Raw genomic sequence first — 22843 nt, 5'->3', positions numbered from 1 at the left:
ATTGTTTGACAAAAAATATTTTTCTTTTTTCCTGTTAATTATTGCAACCGACCCCTGACATAATGGTCAACAACAATCATGCTTTAACAAAAATATTTTATTTATAATTTTCTTTCAAGTCAAAAAGTTTTCTGTGAAAGGTGAAGTGGCGTCAAGAACATATATAACAGGAAATGAAGGCGTTATATATGCTTCTTGCTGCATCAATTGGCCTACTGTGAACTCGAAGGGAACTTCGAACCACACCATTTCTTTTGAATCTTCTTTCTTCTTTTCCTCTTTCTTTTGTTCCGATACAGTCTCCTTTTTCGCAGGAGGAACCCATTCGCGCCTGAAGAATGCATGCACATTGTGGAGGTTGTACGAGTGCTTCCGATCCCATGGCGGATAATCAATATCATCTTCTGCAATTGCAAGTGGGGAGATTAGACGACACAATGAGAGAAAAGTTATAAAAAAAATTATTTTGTGGATTTTCAAGAGATTTCAATGAGAAATATTAGATTGAAGCAATTAATTGTTAATTAAAAATTGTATTTTAATAAATAATAAATTCATAATAATTAAAAGAAACAAAATATCACTACCTCCTTCGCCATCGTTGCCAATGGGCAAGAGATTTGCCAATTGATCTCCTATTGTATCATCTTCACTCACGTTTTGAATCAAGTCCGTTTGACTGAATTCTGGATAGCACACAAGAAAAGGCGTTCTCAACTCAAATGAATTAGGATTTGCAACAACTGCTTCAAGTTCTGGCAATGTGTTTCGATGAGGTGTTGGAGGAGTTATTGGTCCAAAAGATTGAGTTTTTGCGTTTGCTCGATTATTAAACCAGATGTACTATCAGAAAGGGAATGAATATCATCAATCATAGAATTGTCATAAATAATAATGAGTGATAATTGAATATTAATTATTATGCACACATCAACACATCCAGTTTGTATTGCATGCAATACGCATGCTCCCATTTTAACGCCTTTCAATTCCAAAGCTTTATCAGTTAGAGTCTGAATTTTGTGCTTTTCAACTGCCAATTTTGCAGCCTCTTCTTTTCGAAGTTTTATTTTTTGCTGCTGCTCTGCAATTTGTTCTGATAAACCTAAAAGCTCCTTACTTTCAGGTGCAACCAACAACCCTTTTTTCACAGATTCGCTAGCTTCGGATATCTTGTTTAATTCAAAATATGCCTTAGAGAGACGAAAATGAGATTTAATATTGGTATTATCCTTTTTTAACGATTCGATGCAATCTTCTATTGCCCTTCCATAATTTTCTGAACAATATTTCAAGAACGTAAAATGAATTTCACAAAATACAAAAAAGAATACTTTTAAAAATGTGCACTTGCGCTCTGTTGGAATAGTATATTGCTACTGCTTTCATATTAGGTGAATTTGCTTCAATAGCTTTTGTGTAAGATTCAATGGCTTCATTCCAACCTTTTCTTCCTTTTTTCAAAAGTTTATTCCCCTCTTCTTTAAAATGTTCAGCAAGTTCCGCTGGATCTCGATCATATAATAGAGATTGAAGTGCAAGAAAATCTGGGTGCTCATCAATATTTTCAGGGACAGAATCAGCAAATAAAGGGCATAAATCTTTTTCAACAGTGTCCGGGATGGTCCAACCTTCAGGGATGTTCCAATCATCATCATTATCTAAAGCTTGTGATGTTGGCAATGTAGAGAGAATTTCATTTGCTGGTGCTGGTTTTATAACCTTTTGCGACATAAAAATCGCTTTTTCAGATCTAGGATTCCCCTAATAAAAAGAATTTTCATTCAAATACACATTATTTTGCGTAATACTTTTTTATAGAAACAACAGCTAAATTTTTAATTTTGTTAACAACACAATTCAATTGTTACGCATTAAGGTTTGAGATCAACAAATTTGTTTTAAACACAAAGATGGTGGTTTGACGATGATTTGATGAAAAACCAAAATTTGATTGTTTTTTATATTATTTTTTACATCGTTTCATTACATAGAGAATTTTAATTGCTCTTGGTGGAAATGCTATTAAACAAGCTCATGAAAGTGGAACCAAAGAAGAACAAATGCACAACTGTGATGTGACATCGAGACAGATTGCAAAACTCATGAAATCAGATCCATCTTTGGAGGTTGTGATCACTCACGGAAACGGACCGCAATCTGGAAATCTTGCTCTTCAACAAGATCTCGCAAAAGCGGTCATTCCTCCACAACCACTCGATATTGTTGGTGCAATGACCCAAGGACAAATCGGGTATATGTTTCAAAATAGACTTCAAGCAGCTTTCAAAGCTGAAGGGATCCACAAGCCAGTTGTTTGCATGATTAATCAAACAATTGTTTCTCGCGATGACAAAGAATTCATCGGAGAGAATGCATCGAAGCCCGTTGGAAACTTCATGACAGAAGAAGAGGCAATGAAAATGAAAGCAGAGAAAGTTTGCACATTAATTTAAAATGTTGATCATAATTCTGAAAAATTAAAAATGTTATCTTCATTAAGGGATGGATTGTTAAACACGTTAAGCCAACAGAAGTGAAAGGATGGAGACGTGTTGTTCCATGCCCCGATCCTCTGAGGAACCAGGAAGCTGAAACCGCAGCAGTTTTGGTGAAGGCTGGTGTTGTTGTTATTGCAAGCGGAGGAGGAGGGATCCCTGTTGTTGAGACAGAAGATGGATTGGAAGGTGTTGAAGCTGTTATCGATAAAGATCTCGCGGGTGCTTGCCTTGCACGTGCTGTAGAAGCTGATATTTTCATGATTCTCACTGATGTTGATAGTGCCGTGTTGAACTATGGAAAACCAGAAGCGAAAAAATTGATTGGTGAAGTTCATTTGGATGAAATGAAGAAATATTTCGATGAAGGACACTTCTCAGCTGGATCAATGGGTCCTAAAGTTAGAGCATGCATGAGACATGTTGAATTCACAAAGAAGAGAGCTATCATTGCTTCATTGGACGAAGCAATTGAAGCTTTGGAGGGAAAGAAAGGAACTCACATTGTTCCATAAGTTTTTATATTATTGTGTTTTCGAGTATTGAGGAGAAAGAGTTATCTGTTTATAGTTACAAATATTTATCTGGATTCAAAGGAGTTTCAAATATGATTTGCTGTTGCTGTTTTATTTTTATGGCAGCAGTTCAAAAATTAAAATCAAATTTTATAATTTAATATTTATCAAAGTAACAGATCTTAATTTAAATTAGCATTTCATTTTTTGTTAGCTCTCAAAGGGAAAAAAAAGTAGAAAAGTTTCCACAAATATATGCAAAAATAAATAAATAAAAAAATAAATAAACGAATGATTATCATAGGAATGAATATACATAATAAAGAGTTACAAAAATGAAAAACAAGAAATCTCAAAAGTAAAATGAATCTTGTCTTACACTCTTTTTGCAAATGGCGCATTCATTTTTTATTTTCAGCCATTGCGAAATACAATCGCTGTGATAGAAGTGCATACACGGCAATGTGATCAACTCATCACCTTGCTCATATTCCATTTTACAAATGCAGCATTCGGTCATCACAGAACCTTCTGATTCGTCATCACTTGCCGTTTTTCCTTTCTTTTCCTCATTCGCAGTCTCATTCTCAGCTCTTTTCTGCCAATTCCATCTCGGCAGGAGTTCAAGCATGTTCTCGCTGATCCCTTTCTCCATCACATCTCCCACGCCATCCTCCAGCTCCAGCAGATCTTCATATGTCATTTCATCGATATCAACATCATCCCTCACGTGATACGAAGGGTGCTCCGCACTATTTTCAACTGGCTCGGGCCTCACCATGAAACCGATAGACATGAGTGGAGACAAGGAAGGGATCTCATGTAACTGGTTCATTCTTATCGGAAGAGGCAGATGGATTGCAGGATGGGGACTGATAATGGGCGATCTGCTGACTTGTCTGTGCGGTCGATATCTGTCGACGGTTATCCGATTACTGTTATCTGTTGCGCTTTCGGCTGCAATGTTCAAAAAATTTGAATTTGAAGAAGTATTTGAGGAGGAAGAGGAGGAAGAGGAGGAGGAAGAGGAAGAAGCTGATGAATCTCCATACAACGGTGGTGCAAAAATTGTCGGTTTCGCCTGGGATGGGCGTGGGTGCTCCCTTTGCCCGTCTGCTGATTTGCTCCTTCTTTCTCTTGCTTTGCTCCATTTGCTGACTCGCTCTTGATTTCTGCGATATTTATCAAAGGGAAATTCTTCCTGAGCATCATATTCTCCACTTCCTTCCTTGATGTAATTCGGAGCCCTCCATCTAAACGGATTATTTCCTTTCCCAGTTCTGCTTTCGCTTCCTCTCCCTCTTCCTTGTCCTCTCCCTCTCCCTCTTCCTCGTCCTCTTCCTCGTCCTCTTCCTCGTCCTCTTCCACTTTCACTTTCCCCACCTTGTCCCCTTCCTCTTCCTCTTCCCGTTCCTCTTCCTCTTCCTTCTTCTGTTTGATGATTCGGAGAACGTCTTACCCAAGGAGAAGTCTCGTTTATATGTTCATAGTCTAAACCATGTGTAGAGCGCATCCTCGGAAATTCAGGCGAAAACAAATCGCAATCGGAAGATGACGACGAATTGGCTGAAATAGTTATAGAAGAATCACTCGAGACAGAAAGTTCAGATCCATCAATTGAAGGCGAATGGCCTGCCTTCGGGGCAAACGGCGGGTGGAGAAGAGCAGAAGGAGAGTTGCTTTCAACAGACGGCTGTGCTGTTGCCTGAGTTTCTGGCAGAGTCATCTTCGGAGGCAATGCCGGTGGTTCCTGATTGCCAGGAAAGGGCATCGGCTCTCTCTTCGTGTTTGAATATTCTGGCTGAACTGAATCAAGTTGTGAGGTGCGAAGAAGCTCTGTGTTTCCCTTGTTCTCTGCTGAAGGGTGTGCAGAAATGGGATTGCGGGCAAGCTCTTCACTTTGGAAGGTATCAGAAACAAATTCGCTTTGACTGCTCTGGATGCTCCTTGGTTTAAATTGGGGGAAGGGCAGGCGTAGAGTAAGGGGGGGTAGGGGTTGAGGCGTTGGCAGGAGTAGAGGTTGATGCTGAGGTTGAGGTTGAGGTTGATGCTGAGGTTGAGGTTGCAGCAGCGCAAAATCTGGTCCGATGCCGACTGTGAAACGATTCGATATGGAATATGAGCTGGAACGACTGGACACATCAATAGGAGGAGGAAGTGATGGAAGTGGAGGATGAATACAAGGAGGATGAATACAAGGAGGATGAATTGAAGCCTGCAGTTGCAGGGTTGGAGGTGTTTGTGGAAATAGAGATCCATAAGTGTTAGAAGCTGTATTCTGCGGTTGGGATGCTGGGCTTGCACATGCCGATGAATTCGCACTGAGAGATGGTTTATTGTATTTTTGAATTAAGCCCAAAGGCATAGTTCTATTAGGCTGTGTGCCCAGTTGTTGTCTGGCATGCATAAAAGAATAGCGGGAAAGAGGATGAGCAGAAGTGTTCACAGCTGGAGAAAACTCGTGACTTGCATGCGATGATTGGCCAATCATCGTTGGAACTGAAGTGCGAGTCGATTCACGCTGTGTAAAAGATGAATGAATATCGATCGGAGGAGGAAGAGCAATAAAAGACCGACAGCTTTGTTGAGAACGTGTTTCACGCTCGTTTGTTGTTGTTGACTCGTTTTCGAACGCTCTTGCCGCTCTATCGAAACGGAGTCCATTGGAAATATCACGCATGTGTGGAACGCTATTTCTAGAGTTATTTTCATTGCCGTATGGCTCTGTGAAAAATCCTGAAACAGAGCGATCAAAGTCATCAAAGCCATTACGTTCATCACGTTCATCAAAAATGCTTCGAATGCCGCTTCTAGAGCGCCCATCACTGTTGGAGTCGTAGCGTTCCACAGGATCCTCAGATGCTTCGATATCTTCAAGGTGCAGTTTAAGTGCCAACTCAAAATCGCGCTGCTCTTGCTGCTTTCGCGGAGTTTCTTCGCTTTCCATCAACCGCTTTGAATAAATGTCTTCTTCTTGTTCTCCTGTTTGCTCATTCGTATCATTAATTCCAGAAGATACAAAACTGTTGATGTTCGTGTTTTGAAGAGAAGAAGTCGTATTTTCATTTGAAAAGAAAGAATGTTTCTGCTTATTATCATTTGATTCAGAAACTGCTCTTTCATTTTCTCGATTTGATATTCGTTGAAAGCATTCAGAATCTTTTCTTGGATCGAAAAAAGAAAATCCTTCACTCTTTGAAGGAACCTGTTCGATTTTGGAATTCAAACGATTTGGCAAATAATTATTCTTTGTTTCTGTTTCTATCGCCTTTAATGCGTCTTTCTTCGTTGAATCAGAAATGGAGATTGATTGAAATTCATTTTGCATTTTTTCAAACGTATCATCTGATTTCTTAATGGTTGTTTCACTTGTAGGCGCAACGATATATAAATTGTTTGTTGAGTTGGATGATGGTGGAATAAATACAGAATTGGTAATTGCTTCAGGTTGAGGTGAATATCTAAAAATATTTAACGGAGGTATGCGTTCATGTTTTCCAGGATTTTCTGAATGAAATTGAATCGTGCTGCTTTGCGTGACTTCGTTCTGAGCTGCAATACTCGCTGATCTTTCTGTGGAACTTTTTGATGTTGAATCAAAATTTGATGATGTTTGCGTAGAAGAGACGCGCTGAGGGGGAAAATCCATTGATTTATCTTAATAAAGTTACTAAATGTGAGATAATTTTGGAATTTGCGCTTTAACTTTAAAATAAATTGCCGCTTCTGATAAATGATCAAAATTTCCAAAAAAGTTTTTATGAAGCCTCAAAACGAGTTTTTATGAAAATCGACAAATACACAGTCATAATAGAAGAAGAATACAAAATATAAAATTTGAAGTTATCTGCTTCTAATTTTTATTGAAAAAAATTATTTTGAAAGAAAAAGTAAATAATATCCATTCAACAAATATGAAAGAAAATTTCAAAACTCACGCAATTATCCAGATGTTGCGTGCATCATAGTAAATTCATTCCATAAAAAGCTGAATTAGATCTTTCTTTCAACATTTAACAGGATGTAACGTTGAAGTAAGCAACGCCTTTGTTCGAAGATCATAGCAATCATCACACACTTTCTCGTTTTTCCTTCCCGCCTCAGGAAAGTCGAGCCTCTTGCTACAGCAGTCGCTGCAGAAAACGTAACCGCAGTTTCTACAGTGATGCCTGCGTGTGGTGACAGTGAATCGCACGTGGCATTTCCGGCAGAACGGCGATGACTCATCAGGCACCCATTCAGCCATTTTCCCGCCTGTAGCACATCCTCCTGCGCCTCCGCCAGCAGCAAAGAGATTCCTTCCCTCCGCATCGCTCGCCAGCAGCTGCGAGGCCGAGTGGTCCTCCCGCGATTTTGCCAGCATCGACGCTAGCGGCTTGCCAATTGCGTCACTGCTGAACTTCTCCGTCCACACAACTTGCTCCGGCTCTTCGAAAAGGTTGAATGAAGGCGCATTTGTTCGCACAGGAAAAGGAAGCGACAGACTGAAAAGCTGAGCAGGCACCGAAGAGTTTTCGGGGCTCGCAAAGAGAAGCGCAGTTGTCGAATGATAGACAAGCGGTGCAGAATCAGCAGAAGACGAAGGAAGAGAAGACGATGAAGTGGAGTGCTTACTTTCTTTCAGGGATTGTCCGTCTTCTGCACTGTGCAATTTTCTTTTACCGTTCCCGCGGAATGGAGACTCCATCAGCGCCAAAGATGCGCCCTCTGAAGGCGGAGGCAGGGAGTGCAGGACGGGATCTGGCTCAATGGAAATGATCGTCCACGACAAAGCATCAAGATCAAAACGATAAAGCGTGTTTGTCTTTGTATGCGTTTCGTCATATCCACCGTACACAAACAGAGAATGATACACAATGCAAGCTGAGTGACCATATCTGAATGGACTCCGAGGAGCAGAAGGAGGCGGAGGAGGTGATGCTGTTGATGATCGGATCACCGTCCGAGGTACCAACTGCGTCCAAGATGCAAAATTGCAGTTATACGCCCAAATATCATTCAATGCAGATCCATCTTTGCCTTTCCCTCCAAACAAAATTGCACGAGTTTGCCCGAATGAAGTGAATGTATGATTTTCCCGCTCCGGAGGAATACTATCTATAACAAGGGGCCTTCCCCATTCCATTGTTTTCGTATTAAGTGAATAAATTTCATTGGTTATAGTAGTCTTTATTTGATCAATCCGAGCAGAAACAGAAGAAGGTGTCTGCTTTAATTTTCTTCCACCAAAAACGAGAATTAATTCTCCGTTACGAAGTGCACAACACGAATGACCGGACATTGGTAAAAATGCAGTCACTAGCAAATTTAATGGTGCTATTAACGGAATTTCAAACCATTCCCTTGAATCTTTTTTTAAAAAATTCACAATCGTTCATAAATAAAATAAATGCAAACGATAGTTAAAAACCCAACTATCTCTCCACGCATTTTCCTTATCAGTTCCACCATGAAAGAAAAAGCAATCTTGAGAAAATTCAGTACAAATATGTCCAGATCGTGGTAATGGTGCAATCTTGGGAAATGAATTTTCTTTTGAAGAATAAATGTCTCCTTTTTTAACAATTTCCAAATAATTTTTCTCCAATTCTGTGGAATTTTTCCCAAAAACAAGTAAATGAGACATCTCGGTTGGTAAAAGCGTTGCCCCAGCACTTAACAAAAATTACTAATTAAAAACAAAAAGCAATCAAACTACGAGTGAGGTTGTATTTTCAAATTACCCACACATCGAACAGAAGCATTTTGCATAATGTTGTTAAAGAAAAAAATAAATTAAAGGGTGAAATAATGTTAATTTTATAAATATTTGGTCTAAACTTTGCCGAAGCGAATGGAAACAATGAGCATCCCAATAACATGGGACTGTTCGTACCGTGCATCTCGTAGAATTAATTCATATTCTCATGGTTACGATTATTTTTGTTTCTTTTCGTTTTGATTATTTTACACTTTAGATCAAGGAGAATCGTATCCACGGCTTCTATTGAATGATCAAAAATTATATTTGCGATTTCATAAAAGAGATTCATTTTTGGAAAAAATTAGAAATAATCCAAGAGTCGATGATTTAAGCACTCTTCCAGAAACTGCACAAAAAATTGTATGCGAATGAGAGAATTCGTTTTTATCTAATGTCTTTCAAGATTACGCATATTTCATCACTTGTATCAGATTTATATTCCGGAGAACTTTCGAAACAATCAGCAGCAATTGAACATTTAGTCCAATTGCTTTGCGATAACTCATTTGACCCTCCGGTGCAAACATTGCTCAATAGCGGAATTCTAAGACCTCTTATTTTATTGTTAGAATCGAGTTCTAGATGCAATCAAATTCGTGTTCTTGACATTCTTTCGAATATAGTTGAGTATCACGAAGAGAACACGGAAAAAATAATGAAAGAAAATGGTCACAAGCATATATTGTCGTTATTAAGATCGCCTGATCTTGAATTGCGCGAACATGCTCTCTATTGTCTTGCAAACATTCTTTTTGATGTTGACTCTCATGATCCAAGGTTAGTAGATTGCGGATTGTGGGATGCAATATGCTGGATTCTAACAGGGAATCTTCCCGTGAAATCAATTCAGTCGCCATTGATTGCTATGGTATATATTTTGTCTTTATTTTGTTGAAAATTATTGTGAAACGAACCAACATGTACCAAATCATTTTTTTTTCTAAACTTAATGTCTAAAATACGTTATATGATAGCCTTCATTCCCTCCTTGCAGAAGTGGGACACTGCTTGTCCGAGAGAATGTTAACGTGACTGTTGGCGAAGCATTTCTTTCACAAGGAAAGATGTTTGTGGATGCTGGGCGTTTGATGCAGGCGGTGGCATCACACAACACAAAATTGCCATTGTCTTCAGAGGAACTGGAGATAATTATTCCTCGCATATTCGCATTATTCACCTCAAATCAGCCTACAGTTGTCAACTGTGCACTCATAACACTAAAACATTTGTCTGGGTCCAGCGAAGGAGCTTTGATGATTTCTCGTGAGGGATACATTCCTCATTTGATTTACTATTTAGAATTTGGGTTTGTGTGCTTTTAAGCTTGAATGAGATTTAATATTTTTAATCTTTTTTAACGAAAAATTTTTATAAAATAACTTTTTTATATTGAAAAATCTGTTTTTGAAATTTCGACAGATTAAAGCCTACATCCAGCCAAGATGAGTCCAGAATCCGCAAAGCACTTGCATTACATTCTGCCTACGTTCTAACAAATGTCAGTGCTATCTCAGAAGAATTGAGCCACACACTGAGCGATTCTGGAATTTTGCCCTGTTTGAAATCAATGCTCGCACGTTCGAGTCTTTCGTCTGCGTTTGTTGAGTTGTCAAGTCGAATTGCTTATAATTTGATTTTGGAGAGTGTTGAAAGCAGAAACAAGATTCTGGAACGCAAATTACATCTCGATGTGTTGAAGGCTCTTCGTGAATTGAGCGAGAAAACAGCAAGTTCATCAAGTCCGCGTAACAGCGCAGATGACAAAAGCACTTTCCAAGAAGCATTTCTCTTTCTGTCTCTGATTGTTTCGAATCGTTGCGATGCTGCTCTCGAACTCGTCGAACACAAAATTGGAGAACTGATTTTTACCACTTTGCATAATCAGACAGATGCGTATTGTCAGTTTTTTTCGCTGACGTTGGTGCATTCAATTCTGAAGGCTGCAGGGACTGGTGGAATTCTGGGTGAATTTGAGTGTGAAAAAGGGCAGAAAGACTTGTCAAGAAAAGATGAAGATGAAAGAAGAGAAAAAGAAGGCTTTTCAGAAAGCGATATATTTGCAGAAATGATTGAAAAACCACAGAAATTAGAAAATGACAAATCATTATTCCATCAAGAAGAAGAAAAGCTTGCAGATGAAAGTTCACAATCTGGATCTTCATCAGAGCAGTTAATGATTGTCAAAAATCACCTTCAAAGTACATTGGCAATTGCAGAAGTTGAATTATTGTGCGAATCAAAACAGCCACTGATTTCTTCAAAGGCATCAGATATATTAAATGAATATTTTGGCACGAAAGCAGGCTCATTGATGAGTGTTGAAGGAGTTTGAGATTGATTATGCAGTTTTTATTGAGGACGCATCATTTAAGCAAGGATCTATTTAATTTATTAAGCGAAATATCTTTTGCACACTATTCATTGCTGAATGCAACCAAAAGATAAGAGAAGATTGAAAAACCACCAATCGCACATTTGAGCAAAAGCTGAATACATCCATTTTTTCTTATTTTTCTCAAAGAAAAGAATGGATCATAATATAATTTCAATATCTTGTGAAGAAATTTTTCATCAAAAAATTGGAAACTTTGATGATTTAACTTCGGAAACTTAACGTTCAGATGAAGATTTTTTCTTTGAAGCAGCATTAATCATTCTTTTTTCAAAAAAAAAAAAAAATAAGCACTTGAGATATTTAATTTTTTATTGAAGAACTCAAAAAAGCATAATTTTATTAACACAAAGTATTTGAAATGAACAAATCGATAAGATATAAAAATCGAAAGGAAATTGCAAAAATCTATTAGTTTTTCTACAAACAAAAAATCTAACATCAATCAGCTTTTCCCATTCTCTTCAGAAGTCAACGAAAATATTTCCCGCTTTATTTCCTCCATATGATATTTCTTGCTTTTAGCATCTTTACTGTCATCTTTCTCAAACTTCATCAAAGAATTAAAGCTGAAAGGCACCACACAAACTGGCACGACTTTCATTTCTTCGAGGAGCTCCTGCAAATCCGCGAGACGCTTCTTCAGCAGCCTGCCCAATCGCTGCATTTTCCTCAGGTGCCTTCGATTCACAAATGGATCGATAAAGCGAGTAAGATATTCAGCTTGGTCTGTCACAACATTCTCCATATGATGCACATTTTGCGACCCAATACATGATGATAATGGCACTTGGATTGGCTTCGGCATTGAAATCTCGACTTCAAGATTTCCAGAAATCTGAGCTGTTTCGTTTTCACTTGCAAACGAGATGAATGAAGTGCTGTGCTTTTTGGTATCAGCAAAAGATGTAGCGAATGGGTGCTCCTCATTCTGGTGACTCGGATTTATTAGCTCTGAAAGAAAAGCAGACAATTTATCCGATTTCTTGTTTGAATGAGGATTCTGTGCCTTTGGGGTTGAAAATCTTTCATCATGATGAAATATCTGAGGATGCAATCTTTCATCTGCTTGGTTAAAAAAGAGCGGCTTATCAGAAAGAGAATTGCACGCAGGTCGATTCCAGGAACTGGTGTTCTGAATAAATGTGCTTTGAAAAGGGCATGCGAGCAAATGCTTCTTCAAATCAATGCTTCCATTTAATCTGGACGGATATGCATCAGATTGCTGTGATGGAATAAGAAATGCTTTTCTTATGTTGTTAGTGCTACACTTTGATTCAGTTGTGTGAGGTGAAAATGTCTGTAAATCTGAAACGCTCAACGAATTCTGAGGGATATCACTTGATGGTGAATTCAGCGAATGTAGCTGAGGATCAGTCGCTTTTCCGTATGAATCATCCGAAGAAGAAAAACCATTCAACGCAGAAGCAGACAGAGTCTCTTTGAAAAATGAGGGAGAACAAATTTTTTGCTGAAGCAATTCTTCTTCTTCTTCTTCTTTATCACTTTGCGAAGTGCTTGTGCAGGGGCTCTTATCTATCAAATCGTCTCCACGCAAATTCTCTCTCTGATCATTTTTTCCTTCCAAAGTTGCAGGACTTGATGAAATAACGGACTGTTTACAGAGACTACGGCTTAATTCATCATCCTCTTTTTTTTCTCTTGCTTCTTTTTTGTGACTTTTGGTTGTATTTTCTTCTTTCTTTGTGAAAAAGAGCTCGAATCGGTCCACATCTGTCATCTTCTGCCATTCCTCGTCTTTTTTCATCTGCATTTCCATTTTTTGTATGGTTTTCTCCAATTTTTCGCACTCTGCTGATCCACTGTTCTCTTCCTGCGCTTCCTTGAAAATTTCCCTCAGTTCTTCAATTGTGAAATCAGCAGCATAGTCACCAATTTGCTCTTTGGGTGGCTTTGAGTGACTGCCAATGTTCAGTTTCTGCTCAGCCTTGTTCCACATGTCTATCTCTTCGGAATCCTCCATCCAGTCCTTTCTGACCCACTCCCCAAATGCTCTGAAGTGTTGCTTTGCATCTCTGATCTGCTTTTTGATCAGTTCTCTTCTCTTTTTCATTGGACGCTTGCCTTCAATCAAAATATCCTGATATCCAATCTTTTCATCGGAACCATCATATAAATATCCTTCGTTGCAAATGCTTTCTTGGCCTTCATCTTTTTCAACTTCTCTTTGATTTGTAGAATCTTCACTTTCTTCTGCTTGAGATGCGTCTCTTCCATTGTCAATGACATCATCATGGGCTATTTTGTTTTTTCCTAGCACATTCTGCTCGATGCTCATTCTTTGAATCAAAGGTGTTGCATTCTTTCCACAGTAAATATTTTGTATATCTTCTTTCCTCCACTCTCTCTGCATTGCATTGCGCCTGCTTTCCACAATTGCAGACCTTGCTTCGCCATCAACTGCCACATCAACATCATCCGAAAAAAACCGCCTTTGGCTCGAAACTCGAAGCTCTGTTATCATCGCCAGCAACATCTCTTGCTTTTTTGATTCATCTTCATTCGTCTGGAAGTTCGGGACGCATTTGCTTTGGGCTGTTTCCTCTGCCTGCAATTCCTCATTTTCTGAATGTGCGCCAAGTGACGAGTGGCTGACAGCTGCAGAAGATTCAATTGATCCAGCTTTCGGCGCATTGAACTTGTGAAGAAAGCTGTTCATTGCCTTTGCAGTATGAGAAGAAGAAACAAAAGGAAAATTACTATTCACTCTTGCCACAGTTGAACGGAGAATTGGATCCAATGAAAACAAATTGGATTGCGGTTGAATGCATTTATCACGAATTGTCGATGATGAATGATGAGGCTTAATTAAATGAGAATACAAAATATCTGAAGAAGTTTTGGACGGAGTTGAAGAAGTTTCCTGTGAAAAAATCATTTTTTTAGATGTAGAAGAATTCAAAGAAATCTGAGGAGCGAAATTAGAAGCAGATTTAAGGGCTTCAATTTTTGAACTGACAGGCTCTTGCGTTATGATATTTCGAGAACATAATCTTTTAGAGGAGGCTATTCCTGTTTTGTCACTTAACGATTGAATTTCATCTGTGTGGTTTACTGGTTTTGAGAATTCACAACTTTTTTCCAATGATAACAAAAACGGCCGTTCATCTGTGCATTTCGAATTATAAAATGAATCTTAAAGGCATGTAATTTGTTGTTTAATCAAATCAACTTTTTGAAAAAGCATAAAACACAAACCTTTCGTTTTTGATTCTTCAATGCCACAAAATGAAAAATCTTCCTTTTTATTGTTAAGTTTGCTTGCTCTATTCATTGATATTGGATTAGACCAATCAAAAGGATCCTGAACTTTATCTTTCTTAAAATTATAAAAAGTACAATTTAGGAAAGAATAGTAACTATTCTGCTGATTAAGCGATTCGCTTTTAGCTTTTTTGGTAGGTACAACCTATTATAAACGAAGAATTTTCTTAAGAAAAGAACAAATCCATTTTTGAAACAATACCTTTTTTGAAAGATTACGACAGAAAGCATTGGCAAGCATTTTGCTCTAAATGCAATATAAAATGTTAAAATAAAATTAAAATGATTTTTCTGTATGTTTGGTGAAAAAATAAATTTATGAAAATTGTGTAAAAAATTTTTTTACTCAATTTTTCATTAAAAAAATGATAAATGACTTGATCAAACCACAAAAAACAATCAGAGAGATAATGTTTAGAATTTTTCAGAATTAAGAAAAATTAATTGAAGCTATTTTCTCAATGATAAATGAAGACAATTTTTTAACAGAAAAACCTATTGCAACAGAACAAATAAATGAAAAGAGAATTGCTTTTCTTCAAAACTTAAATGATGAAAATTGCATGAAAGAACTTTTTGACATTATTGTTGAGCAAATTACAACAACGCCAGAGCTAATTTGTCAGTTGCACAGAGTTATTACGGAAGTTGTGCTTTTGCACATTTTGGATAAAATATCATATTTATCATTGAAAGTTCACTCACACCAATTAAGAAATGCCCTTCAAATGTTTGTTGAAAATTTAGAGTGTAAAATGGAGAAAGCACTTGATTTGTATGATTTACATATGGTAGAACTGAATCTCTTGCTTCATGATCCAGAAAAAACAAATTCTGACGCTTTACGATTATTTTGCATTCCTTTGCTTCTGAAGGAAATTCAACTTTCAGGAGAAACAGAAGTGGAAAAAGAAAGGATTGAAAATGCTTTGATCGCACTTCGGGTTTTTAACATGCGAGGTATGTAAATTTTTTTATAAAAATTTCCATTCTTCTTTGAAATTTATAGAATGCATAGAGTTTTCTCAAACTTTGCCGTTTCATTCAACGGTTTCAATGGTAATTAAAAAGAACCGTGAGCAGCAATATCTGACTCCAATTGCGCTTTGTATGGCTTGGATGATTATATGGAAAGCTCGTTGGATTGAATATGGTGAAACAGAGATAATTCTGAAGAACATTGATTTTTTGATGGATATGGAAAACGAATTCATTAAATATGAAGAAAGAAACTACAGCTTTCAATGTTTTTTTCCAACTGGATATTCGCAGGTTGCAACAGAATTTTTTTTAAATAGCTGGATTCAACTATTTAGAAGTATAGAATTCGTGGATCAATATTGGATATCGGCCCTCTGCAAACATAGAAATTTATTGCATTTGTTCAACAAAATAATATGCGAAAGGAATGAAAAGTTTTTGAATGTGCGAATTCAACTGTACGGAATTTATAAAGATATCTTTTTGTGGTGTTCAATAAATGAGATGTCAGTATTAAGAGAGTGTGAATGTGTTTCTACAATTTGTAGGAAATTCAGTTCACTTGAAGAATCTTCTGATTTGGCTTTTGATGAATTGAAAGAATGCTATGAGGAAATGTTCTGCAGAACAGCGGCAAAAAGTGAAATATTGCTCGAGATGGAGAAATGGAAGATTATTGAAAAGGAAATTAATGATGAAATAGAAGAAGAAGGCTTGTTCGATTACCAATCATCATTGTTCAAAATCTGGACAAAGAATTCAAAAACAACATTTTCAAAGAAAAGCTCAACAAGATTTAGTCTTTGAATTATTATTGTTGTTTAAAGAAAAGTTTGGACAAATATTCTTCTAACTTTTATATTGGAATAGTAATATATTGTACCAATGTGTGTAATCCTACCATCATATGATTAGGTGCAGTTATTAATCGGGAAACTTTTTTTATTTGGGATTTTTTTTTTTTTTTTTCATTGCATTGCTTTGCATTGAGACAAAAAGAGATAGTGATTTTTGTTGTTATTCTTGCAAATATGAAGTTTTAACTTACGAACGAATGTCTCTCTAATTTTTATTCGTGTTTAATTTCTTCCAATATGTGCTTTATCATAATTTTTTTCTCTCATTTTCTTCAAAACAGCAATAATTCCATTAAGCGAGCGTTGTATGCATTGCAGGTCTCTTGTTCGTGTTCATTCATCGCCCTCTCTTTCTCTTCCATTGTCAGTCCTTGCTGATACGCTCAATGCACATTAATACACAGGTTTCATTCCTGGCCTTAGCAAATCGCCTGATTATTCTGATACTGTGAATTATTTGAGCAATACAGCTGAAGCATATTTAGATTGAAATCGTTAAATTCTGTTTTATTCAAGAAATTGAAAATTTAAGAATCGCTTTGCGCTAAAAATGAGTGTAGTTTTTGATTTATAATTTGAAGGAGTACAATAATTTATGGTGATTTTATAACACGGGCATTTATTTTGGTCGGAACACAATTAAAAAAATAAATAGATTATGTTAAAAATAGTTAACAAGCTTTATGTTTTTGAAATAAACAAATATTACAAAGTTATTTATCTTTCAAATATGCTTCATTTATTTGTAAAAATAAAATTTCGGATAACTGCAAAATGACTTCAAAACATTTTCCATCTTTACTTTGAAAACGGTGAAAATGTTTCTTTTGCATTCTAAATTCACTTCTCATTTAATCCCATCTCATGTAATAATCTTCATTTGTACTTTTTCTGTTTCTCTTGTCTTTTCTTTCTTCTTCTGATCAAGTTGCTTTCTTTTCTCTTTCCCTTTTTTCGATGAATTCCCTGAAAATGTTTCTTGCGATTCCGAGATTAATCGCACTTCATCGCTCGTTTTAAAAATTTCCTCTTCTGTAACATCCTCATCGTCAATTGCATCTGACATCGTTAGAATCATTGCTCCGGCGGGAAAATGCATAAAAAGTTCCCTTTTCAAATCATCAACAGAAATACGAAAAGAGTGTTGTGATTGCCAGCAGCTTTTCACAAGCTCTCCTAATCCACTTTCTTCCATTGACTTTTCACTTGGTCTCTCTCCATTCGCGATCTTCTGCCCTGCCACCTCTGCTGGATACTCTCCAAACGGGATCTGAAGAGTCAAGCATTCCCACAGCATCATCCCAATAGAGAATGCCACCGACTCCTTTGTTGCACCCATCTTCATGTTTATCTGCAGCTCAGGTGCTTTCCACCTCAGACACTCTTTTCTGAAGTCATCCTCATCCTCAAAGGCTGATGAGGGCAGAGAGTCATCATCATCATCACCACCACTGTCAGATGTCACAACTGTTGATGAAGAAATTGATGAGGAATCTGAATCATCATCCGACAAGAAGTCAGAATGCATCACAATGCAGATCACCATATGCTCAGAGAACAGAACAATGTGAGGACTCAGACTGGACAATGACTGAAGCTTGTTTTCCATTTCATCAAATGAATGAAGGGCGAGATTAGCCACCCAGAACAAGATTTGGGCAGCTGTCTGCTCCCTCTCTTTCAATGAGCCAATCGCCATCTCCTTTTTCTCGTTCCTTCCATGCAACAACATGAACAAAGAATCCCTCAAATCCACAATCAGTTTCTCGTGTGGAGATGAACATGCCATTGCATCCACTAGATTTGACATCGACGAGGTGGTCGGACACATACTCTCTGGTCGGATAAAAGTTGTATCTGTATCTGTGGTAGAAGTGGATGAGATGGATGGTGATGGAGTTCTCTTTCTTGTCTCTTCATCTTCTTCAACCTTCTCTAATGCCCAATCAGGAATTCTATCTGAATCCCTTCCCAATATATATTCAGTTGATCCACTTTCACTCAGCAAATGCTCTGATGACTCAGAGTGTCCCAAACTTTTCTCATATACTCTTTTCTTTATCCTCTCTTCATTACTCTTCTCAGCCTCTCTTTCAGCTCTCTTCCACTGCTCTTCTGGCGACATCTCCATCGTCACCATCTCAATCAGTTTCAGATCCTTTTTCACTGTATCGTTCACAATCACTCTCAAATCTTCTGCCTCATTCTTTGCCTTTCTCCATCTTACAGCCAATATTATCGAAACAATCAGAACGATCAACAATGTGACAACAAGGACAATAACAATAATTGGCCACAATGTTTTCTCTTTCTCTCCTCCTTTCACAATGTTCACATCTGCATTTTGCTGAAGTTCTGTTTTGTTCTTCACAATAACGTGTGAAGTACTGTGTGATTTCAACAAATCGCCAAATGTTATTCCAACAGATATTTCTGCTTCCTCCATTCCCCACCCAATCTCATGCACTCCAACCAACCCTATTGTCTCGTTTTCATCAACAAAGCCCTCTTCCAAAAACTCACATTTCACAATTGAGTCAACGCCAGCTGCATTCGATATCACCTCAAACGATAGATTGCACGGGATCAAAAGTGCGCCCTTGAATAGAAACACAATTTTGCCATCCTTTTCTTCTGCTTCCACTCCTTCCAAAATGGGAATGAAAAAGACTGATGGTCTTTCATCGACAATTCCCCACATTTTGCACTCATCCGATTGAATCCACATCGATGAATTGTCTTTCGCTCCATCACCACCTTTCAAGCTCATCACATTCATTTCTCCGTCTCCTGAACACATCACATTTCGCCGAAGTGAAGAATACCCTGCAAATCTTGGACCATTATTCCAGAAATACCCTGCATAGATCTGAACGCTCCCTCCCTTCACCGTCAGTCCACCCAATGATGAGTTTGAAACTGACACATCTTTCATGCTCACAACGCTCTCTTCAACATCCACAACAGAGCCATTCCATCTGCATATTTCTTCTCTCTCAAATCCCTCTTTTTCTTTCGTTTGTTCATTTCCCTCAATAGCACCCACAAACATGCATGAGTCCAAGCTCAAGCTCGTGCACTTATCAAAAGAGGCTTCAATCCCCCGGGTGCTTCTTGACTCACATCCTGCAAACGAACAGTTTTGCAACACAATCTCCCCTTCTCCACCTTCACATTCCACTCCGCACGCTCCTTCACTTGTTCTGCTAATGTTGCTGAACTTCGATAACATCACATCCATTCTTTTCTCATCACCTCTCAGCTGCTTCCTTCTCTTCTCATCTGGTAACATTCCATTATTCTCATTTCCACCTTCTCTCAACATGTTGACAGCAGGCCCATTCTCAATTCTCACATCCACCACATCAAGTTCCTTCACATTCATCTCTCCATTCCTCAAGAAAAACAACCCATTCCTGCTCTCACCTTGCTCCACAGCAACTTCTGATAACTTCACCTCACACTCAACACATTCAACAAGCGAAACACATGCAAACTGTGAAACAATTAATCCTGTTATTGTGACTGACGATCTTTCTCCATGCATCAGCGTTGACATTCTGCACACATTGCATCCTTCTGCTGGCTTCACCCAACATTCACTCATTGAAAGTGTTCCCTCCTCCACACAAAATATCTGCTCGTGTTCTGTTGGAAAGACTTCTGGAATCTCAAAGCTGATTCTCTCCACACTCACATTCCCCTTGCACTCCACAACACAACCCTTCTCTTTCCTCTCCAGTCTGCTCATTCCAACTGTTGCCCTGCTTCCCTTTGCCAGCAGCGTGAGATTCTCCAGCTTGATCTCTGTTTCCACTTCACTTGCTTCATCCACCACAACTCGCGTTCCATACTCGTGCACAATGTGCGTCAGCCCATATCCCAGCGTTTCACAGCACTTGTCTTCTTTCCCACACTGTCTGTTGTTCTCCCCGCCTTTTGCTCCTCCAGAGCTCACAAAGATCGTCGATGACTGATATATCGTGATGAACGGCATCAAGTCTGTATCTTCCCTGTGATCTGTTGTATCTGACCCTGATATCATGTGCGCCTGCCCAGAAATGCCTCTCAAATCCATCACAAATTGTGTTTCGTTGATCTGTGAAGAGATGTTGTGGCAAGCAACAAAAATGTGCCTCCCAATATATGCTGTGTTCCCTTCGAACTTGTCTCCCTCAAACACAAAGTCCAACACCCCGTCAACCTCTGCTCCAACATATACACCTCCTCCACGCCCACTGATCCCAGAGCATCCACACTGCACCACGCTGCATTCACTCACACGGAGCCAGCCCCCAGCACTCATCTGCCAACACACCCCTCCTCCTTTTGTGCTTCTTCCACATTTGCACCCCTCCACTTTCGTTCCATTCACCTCTGCCCCAACACTCACCTCTCCCTCGCTCTTCACCACAACCGCATCACTCCCTTCTCCATCCACCCACCCAATGCTCGAGTTCGCAATCCCAATCCCTGCCTCTTGATCGTCAATATTCCCTTTTCTTTCCCCTGCTTCCATCCCAACTCTCACACATATCAATGCCCCACTTTTCACTTTGCATCCTTCCACTTTCAGTTCTTCCGCAATGCATCTGCACCCACTCTCAACAACAAACATCCCATTGCACACACTTTCGCTTTCCATCTCAATTCCCTTTCCCTTCAACTCTCCTTTTATCAGGTGGACAAAAACAATCTCTCCAACGAATTCATTCTCTTTAATGCTCAATGCGCATCTTGTGAGTGACAGAACTCCTTTATTGTTTGCTATTATTGTTGTATTCAAGCACTCTTCAACTATCTCAACTTCAAATCGGATCCCTTCAAATCCCGCCTTCTTGCTGTTCACCAGCCCCACACCTTCCATCCTCTGCTTCACTTCAACAACAATTGTTGCCTTCGCATCCCTCTCAATCAATGTTCCTTCATGTGCCTCGATCTTTATTCCAGACACATCAAGTCTGTCGTCAATCATCGCCTTCTTCATAATCTCGATCATTCTCTCTTCTTCACAATCCTCAACATGCATCAGCCCTTGCCACAAGCTCATGCACGGATCTTCAACGCTCCCACATCTCATCACATCAAATCCGTCTTCTGCCACATGCACAGTTCTGCCTTTGAACAGAATAACAAAGCGCAACAAATTAGTTTCTGTGAACACACAATCACTCCCCACAAATCCATTTCTATCATTGCTCCAATTCACAACATCGAACATAAATGAATCCACTGTCACGCAATCGTTCAGCTTCGGTGCAAGCACAAACATGTTCTTCCCAGCCCTCGCCTCACAATTCAAAAATCCAGCATTTTTCACCACAAAGTCTCTCATCCCCTCGCAGACATATAAATACACTCCTCCTCCATATCCTCTACCACCATTCTCTCTTGTTTCTGATCCTCCTGCACTGCACGACTCAAACATCGTCTTCTCATCAGAGTTAGTCGTGTTCCCAATCCCCACTCTGCTTCCCATCTTCATCTCCAACCACAATGCACCACCACTCCCTCTCAAACATCTGCAATATTCAAATGAAACACCATTTAGCTCCAGTTCCTTTCCATCCTCCACAACCCCACAAAATACACTTCCATCTCCTTCACTTCGTTCAATCTCCAAAAATGTGCTCGCTTCAATCCTTGCAGTTCCAGCTATTCCAATTCTCACCAGCTCCTGTTTGCTCTTCATCCATTTCATTGAAACATTATTGCATATCAATTCTCCATCGCTAATCTCAATGACACTCTTCTCAAACACTTCTGCTTGCTCATCACCTTCTGCACTTCTTTCTCTCCTCAACACTGCATCTCGAAGCTCTGCAACTCCTGCCCTTCCTTCAATCTTGAGCAGATGTGATCCTTTCCACAATCCAGAATTGTGAACCAGGCATATCTTTTCAACAATCAGCTTTCCACTTGTGATCTTCATCCCAGCACCTCCCTCCGCTCTTGGCTCCATGCTTGTCGAACTTGCCCCACAGCCTTCGAACTTCATCCCCATTGCATCCACTGCCAGCTCAGTATCCCCATATACGCCTTCTCCAAGTACAAACTCTTGCATTTCTCTCCTCACATCAGACATCCACAGCGAATGGTTCAATGTTTTGCAAGGTCTGTCAGCTGTGCCACATATCCACTCATCTGTTCCATTTCCACTGTTTGCATGCACTTTTCCAACAAACAAAGGAATCCAGTCATCACTCGCTGACCCTCCTTCAATCACTACTCTTCGACTTGTCAAATTCGATGAAAGCGAACGGCACCCCACAAAGCAATCGGAGTTTATCACACTCGCATATTGGGATGATGCATAGAAATCGTGCCCTTCAGTTGCAGAATTGTTGTCAAACAAACTGTATGATAAGGAAAATTTTGAGGCATAATTATTTTCGCAAATTGCACAGAAAAATCCTCCTCCTTTCGTTTGGATTCTTGTGTTGTTTTTGAATAGGCAGTTCGTTATGGTTGATACAGCAGAACCAAAACACAGCAAAGCACCTCCACTGGCATAACCTGTTGTCGTTCCATTCACAAAGCAACACGACTCGAAAAGTGGTGATTGGCTGTTT

The 22843-nt window shown here is 38.9% G+C and overlaps 7 protein-coding genes across 7 annotated transcripts; 2 read left to right on the top strand and 5 right to left on the bottom strand.

Annotated features, from left to right (window-relative positions):
• Positions 1-77: 77 nt before the first annotated feature.
• On the bottom strand, positions 78-1876 carry MONOS_12674 (putative tetratricopeptide repeat domain containing protein). Its single transcript, XM_067865311.1, has 5 exons — positions 1812-1876; positions 1335-1764; positions 930-1279; positions 588-843; positions 78-404 (listed from the first exon to the last, which is right to left on the bottom strand). The coding sequence occupies exons 2-5, from the start codon at positions 1732-1734 to the stop codon at positions 115-117; spliced, it is 1296 nt and encodes a 431-aa protein (XP_067734272.1). The 5' UTR covers positions 1735-1764; positions 1812-1876; the 3' UTR covers positions 78-114.
• A 7-nt stretch (positions 1877-1883) lies between these two features.
• On the top strand, positions 1884-3279 carry MONOS_12673 (Carbamate kinase). The gene is made up of 3 exons (XM_067865310.1): positions 1884-1919; positions 1995-2438; positions 2504-3279. The coding sequence occupies exons 1-3, from the start codon at positions 1914-1916 to the stop codon at positions 3011-3013; spliced, it is 960 nt and encodes a 319-aa protein (XP_067734271.1). The 5' UTR covers positions 1884-1913; the 3' UTR covers positions 3014-3279.
• Positions 3200-6756, bottom strand: MONOS_12672 (putative RING finger protein 165). The gene has a single exon (XM_067865309.1). The coding sequence runs from the start codon at positions 6660-6662 to the stop codon at positions 3366-3368; it is 3297 nt and encodes a 1098-aa protein (XP_067734270.1). The 5' UTR covers positions 6663-6756; the 3' UTR covers positions 3200-3365.
• Positions 6757-6852: 96 nt separating this feature from the next.
• Positions 6853-8788, bottom strand: MONOS_12671 (putative MAD, mothers against decapentaplegic interacting protein). The gene is made up of 3 exons (XM_067865308.1): positions 8709-8788; positions 8411-8667; positions 6853-8362 (listed from the first exon to the last, which is right to left on the bottom strand). The coding sequence occupies exons 1-3, from the start codon at positions 8762-8764 to the stop codon at positions 7020-7022; spliced, it is 1656 nt and encodes a 551-aa protein (XP_067734269.1). The 5' UTR covers positions 8765-8788; the 3' UTR covers positions 6853-7019.
• A 623-nt stretch (positions 8789-9411) lies between these two features.
• On the top strand, positions 9412-11088 carry MONOS_12670 (uncharacterized protein; the record flags this gene model as incomplete). Its single annotated transcript, XM_067865307.1, has 3 exons — positions 9412-9624; positions 9731-10062; positions 10176-11088. 3 exons carry the CDS (start codon positions 9412-9414, stop codon positions 11086-11088), a joined length of 1458 nt encoding a protein of 485 aa, XP_067734268.1.
• A 354-nt stretch (positions 11089-11442) lies between these two features.
• On the bottom strand, positions 11443-14792 carry MONOS_12669 (uncharacterized protein). The gene is made up of 3 exons (XM_067865303.1): positions 14636-14792; positions 14368-14578; positions 11443-14304 (listed from the first exon to the last, which is right to left on the bottom strand). The coding sequence occupies exons 1-3, from the start codon at positions 14672-14674 to the stop codon at positions 11594-11596; spliced, it is 2961 nt and encodes a 986-aa protein (XP_067734267.1). The 5' UTR covers positions 14675-14792; the 3' UTR covers positions 11443-11593.
• A 2341-nt stretch (positions 14793-17133) lies between these two features.
• MONOS_12668 (uncharacterized protein) lies at positions 17134-22275 on the bottom strand (the record flags this gene model as incomplete). The annotated part of the gene is made up of 2 exons (XM_067865302.1): positions 17134-17380; positions 18395-22275. 2 exons carry the CDS (start codon positions 22273-22275, stop codon positions 17134-17136), a joined length of 4128 nt encoding a protein of 1375 aa, XP_067734266.1.
• Positions 22276-22843: the final 568 nt, after the last annotated feature.

The sequence above is a fragment of the Monocercomonoides exilis genome, assembly GCF_001643675.1.
Source record: "Monocercomonoides exilis strain PA203 chromosome Unknown scaffold5-2102611, whole genome shotgun sequence".
NCBI classification, from domain to species: Eukaryota; Preaxostyla; order Oxymonadida; family Polymastigidae; genus Monocercomonoides; species Monocercomonoides exilis.
The sequence above is the reverse complement of the archived record's forward strand: the minus strand, read 5'-3'. Positions and strand labels throughout refer to the sequence as shown.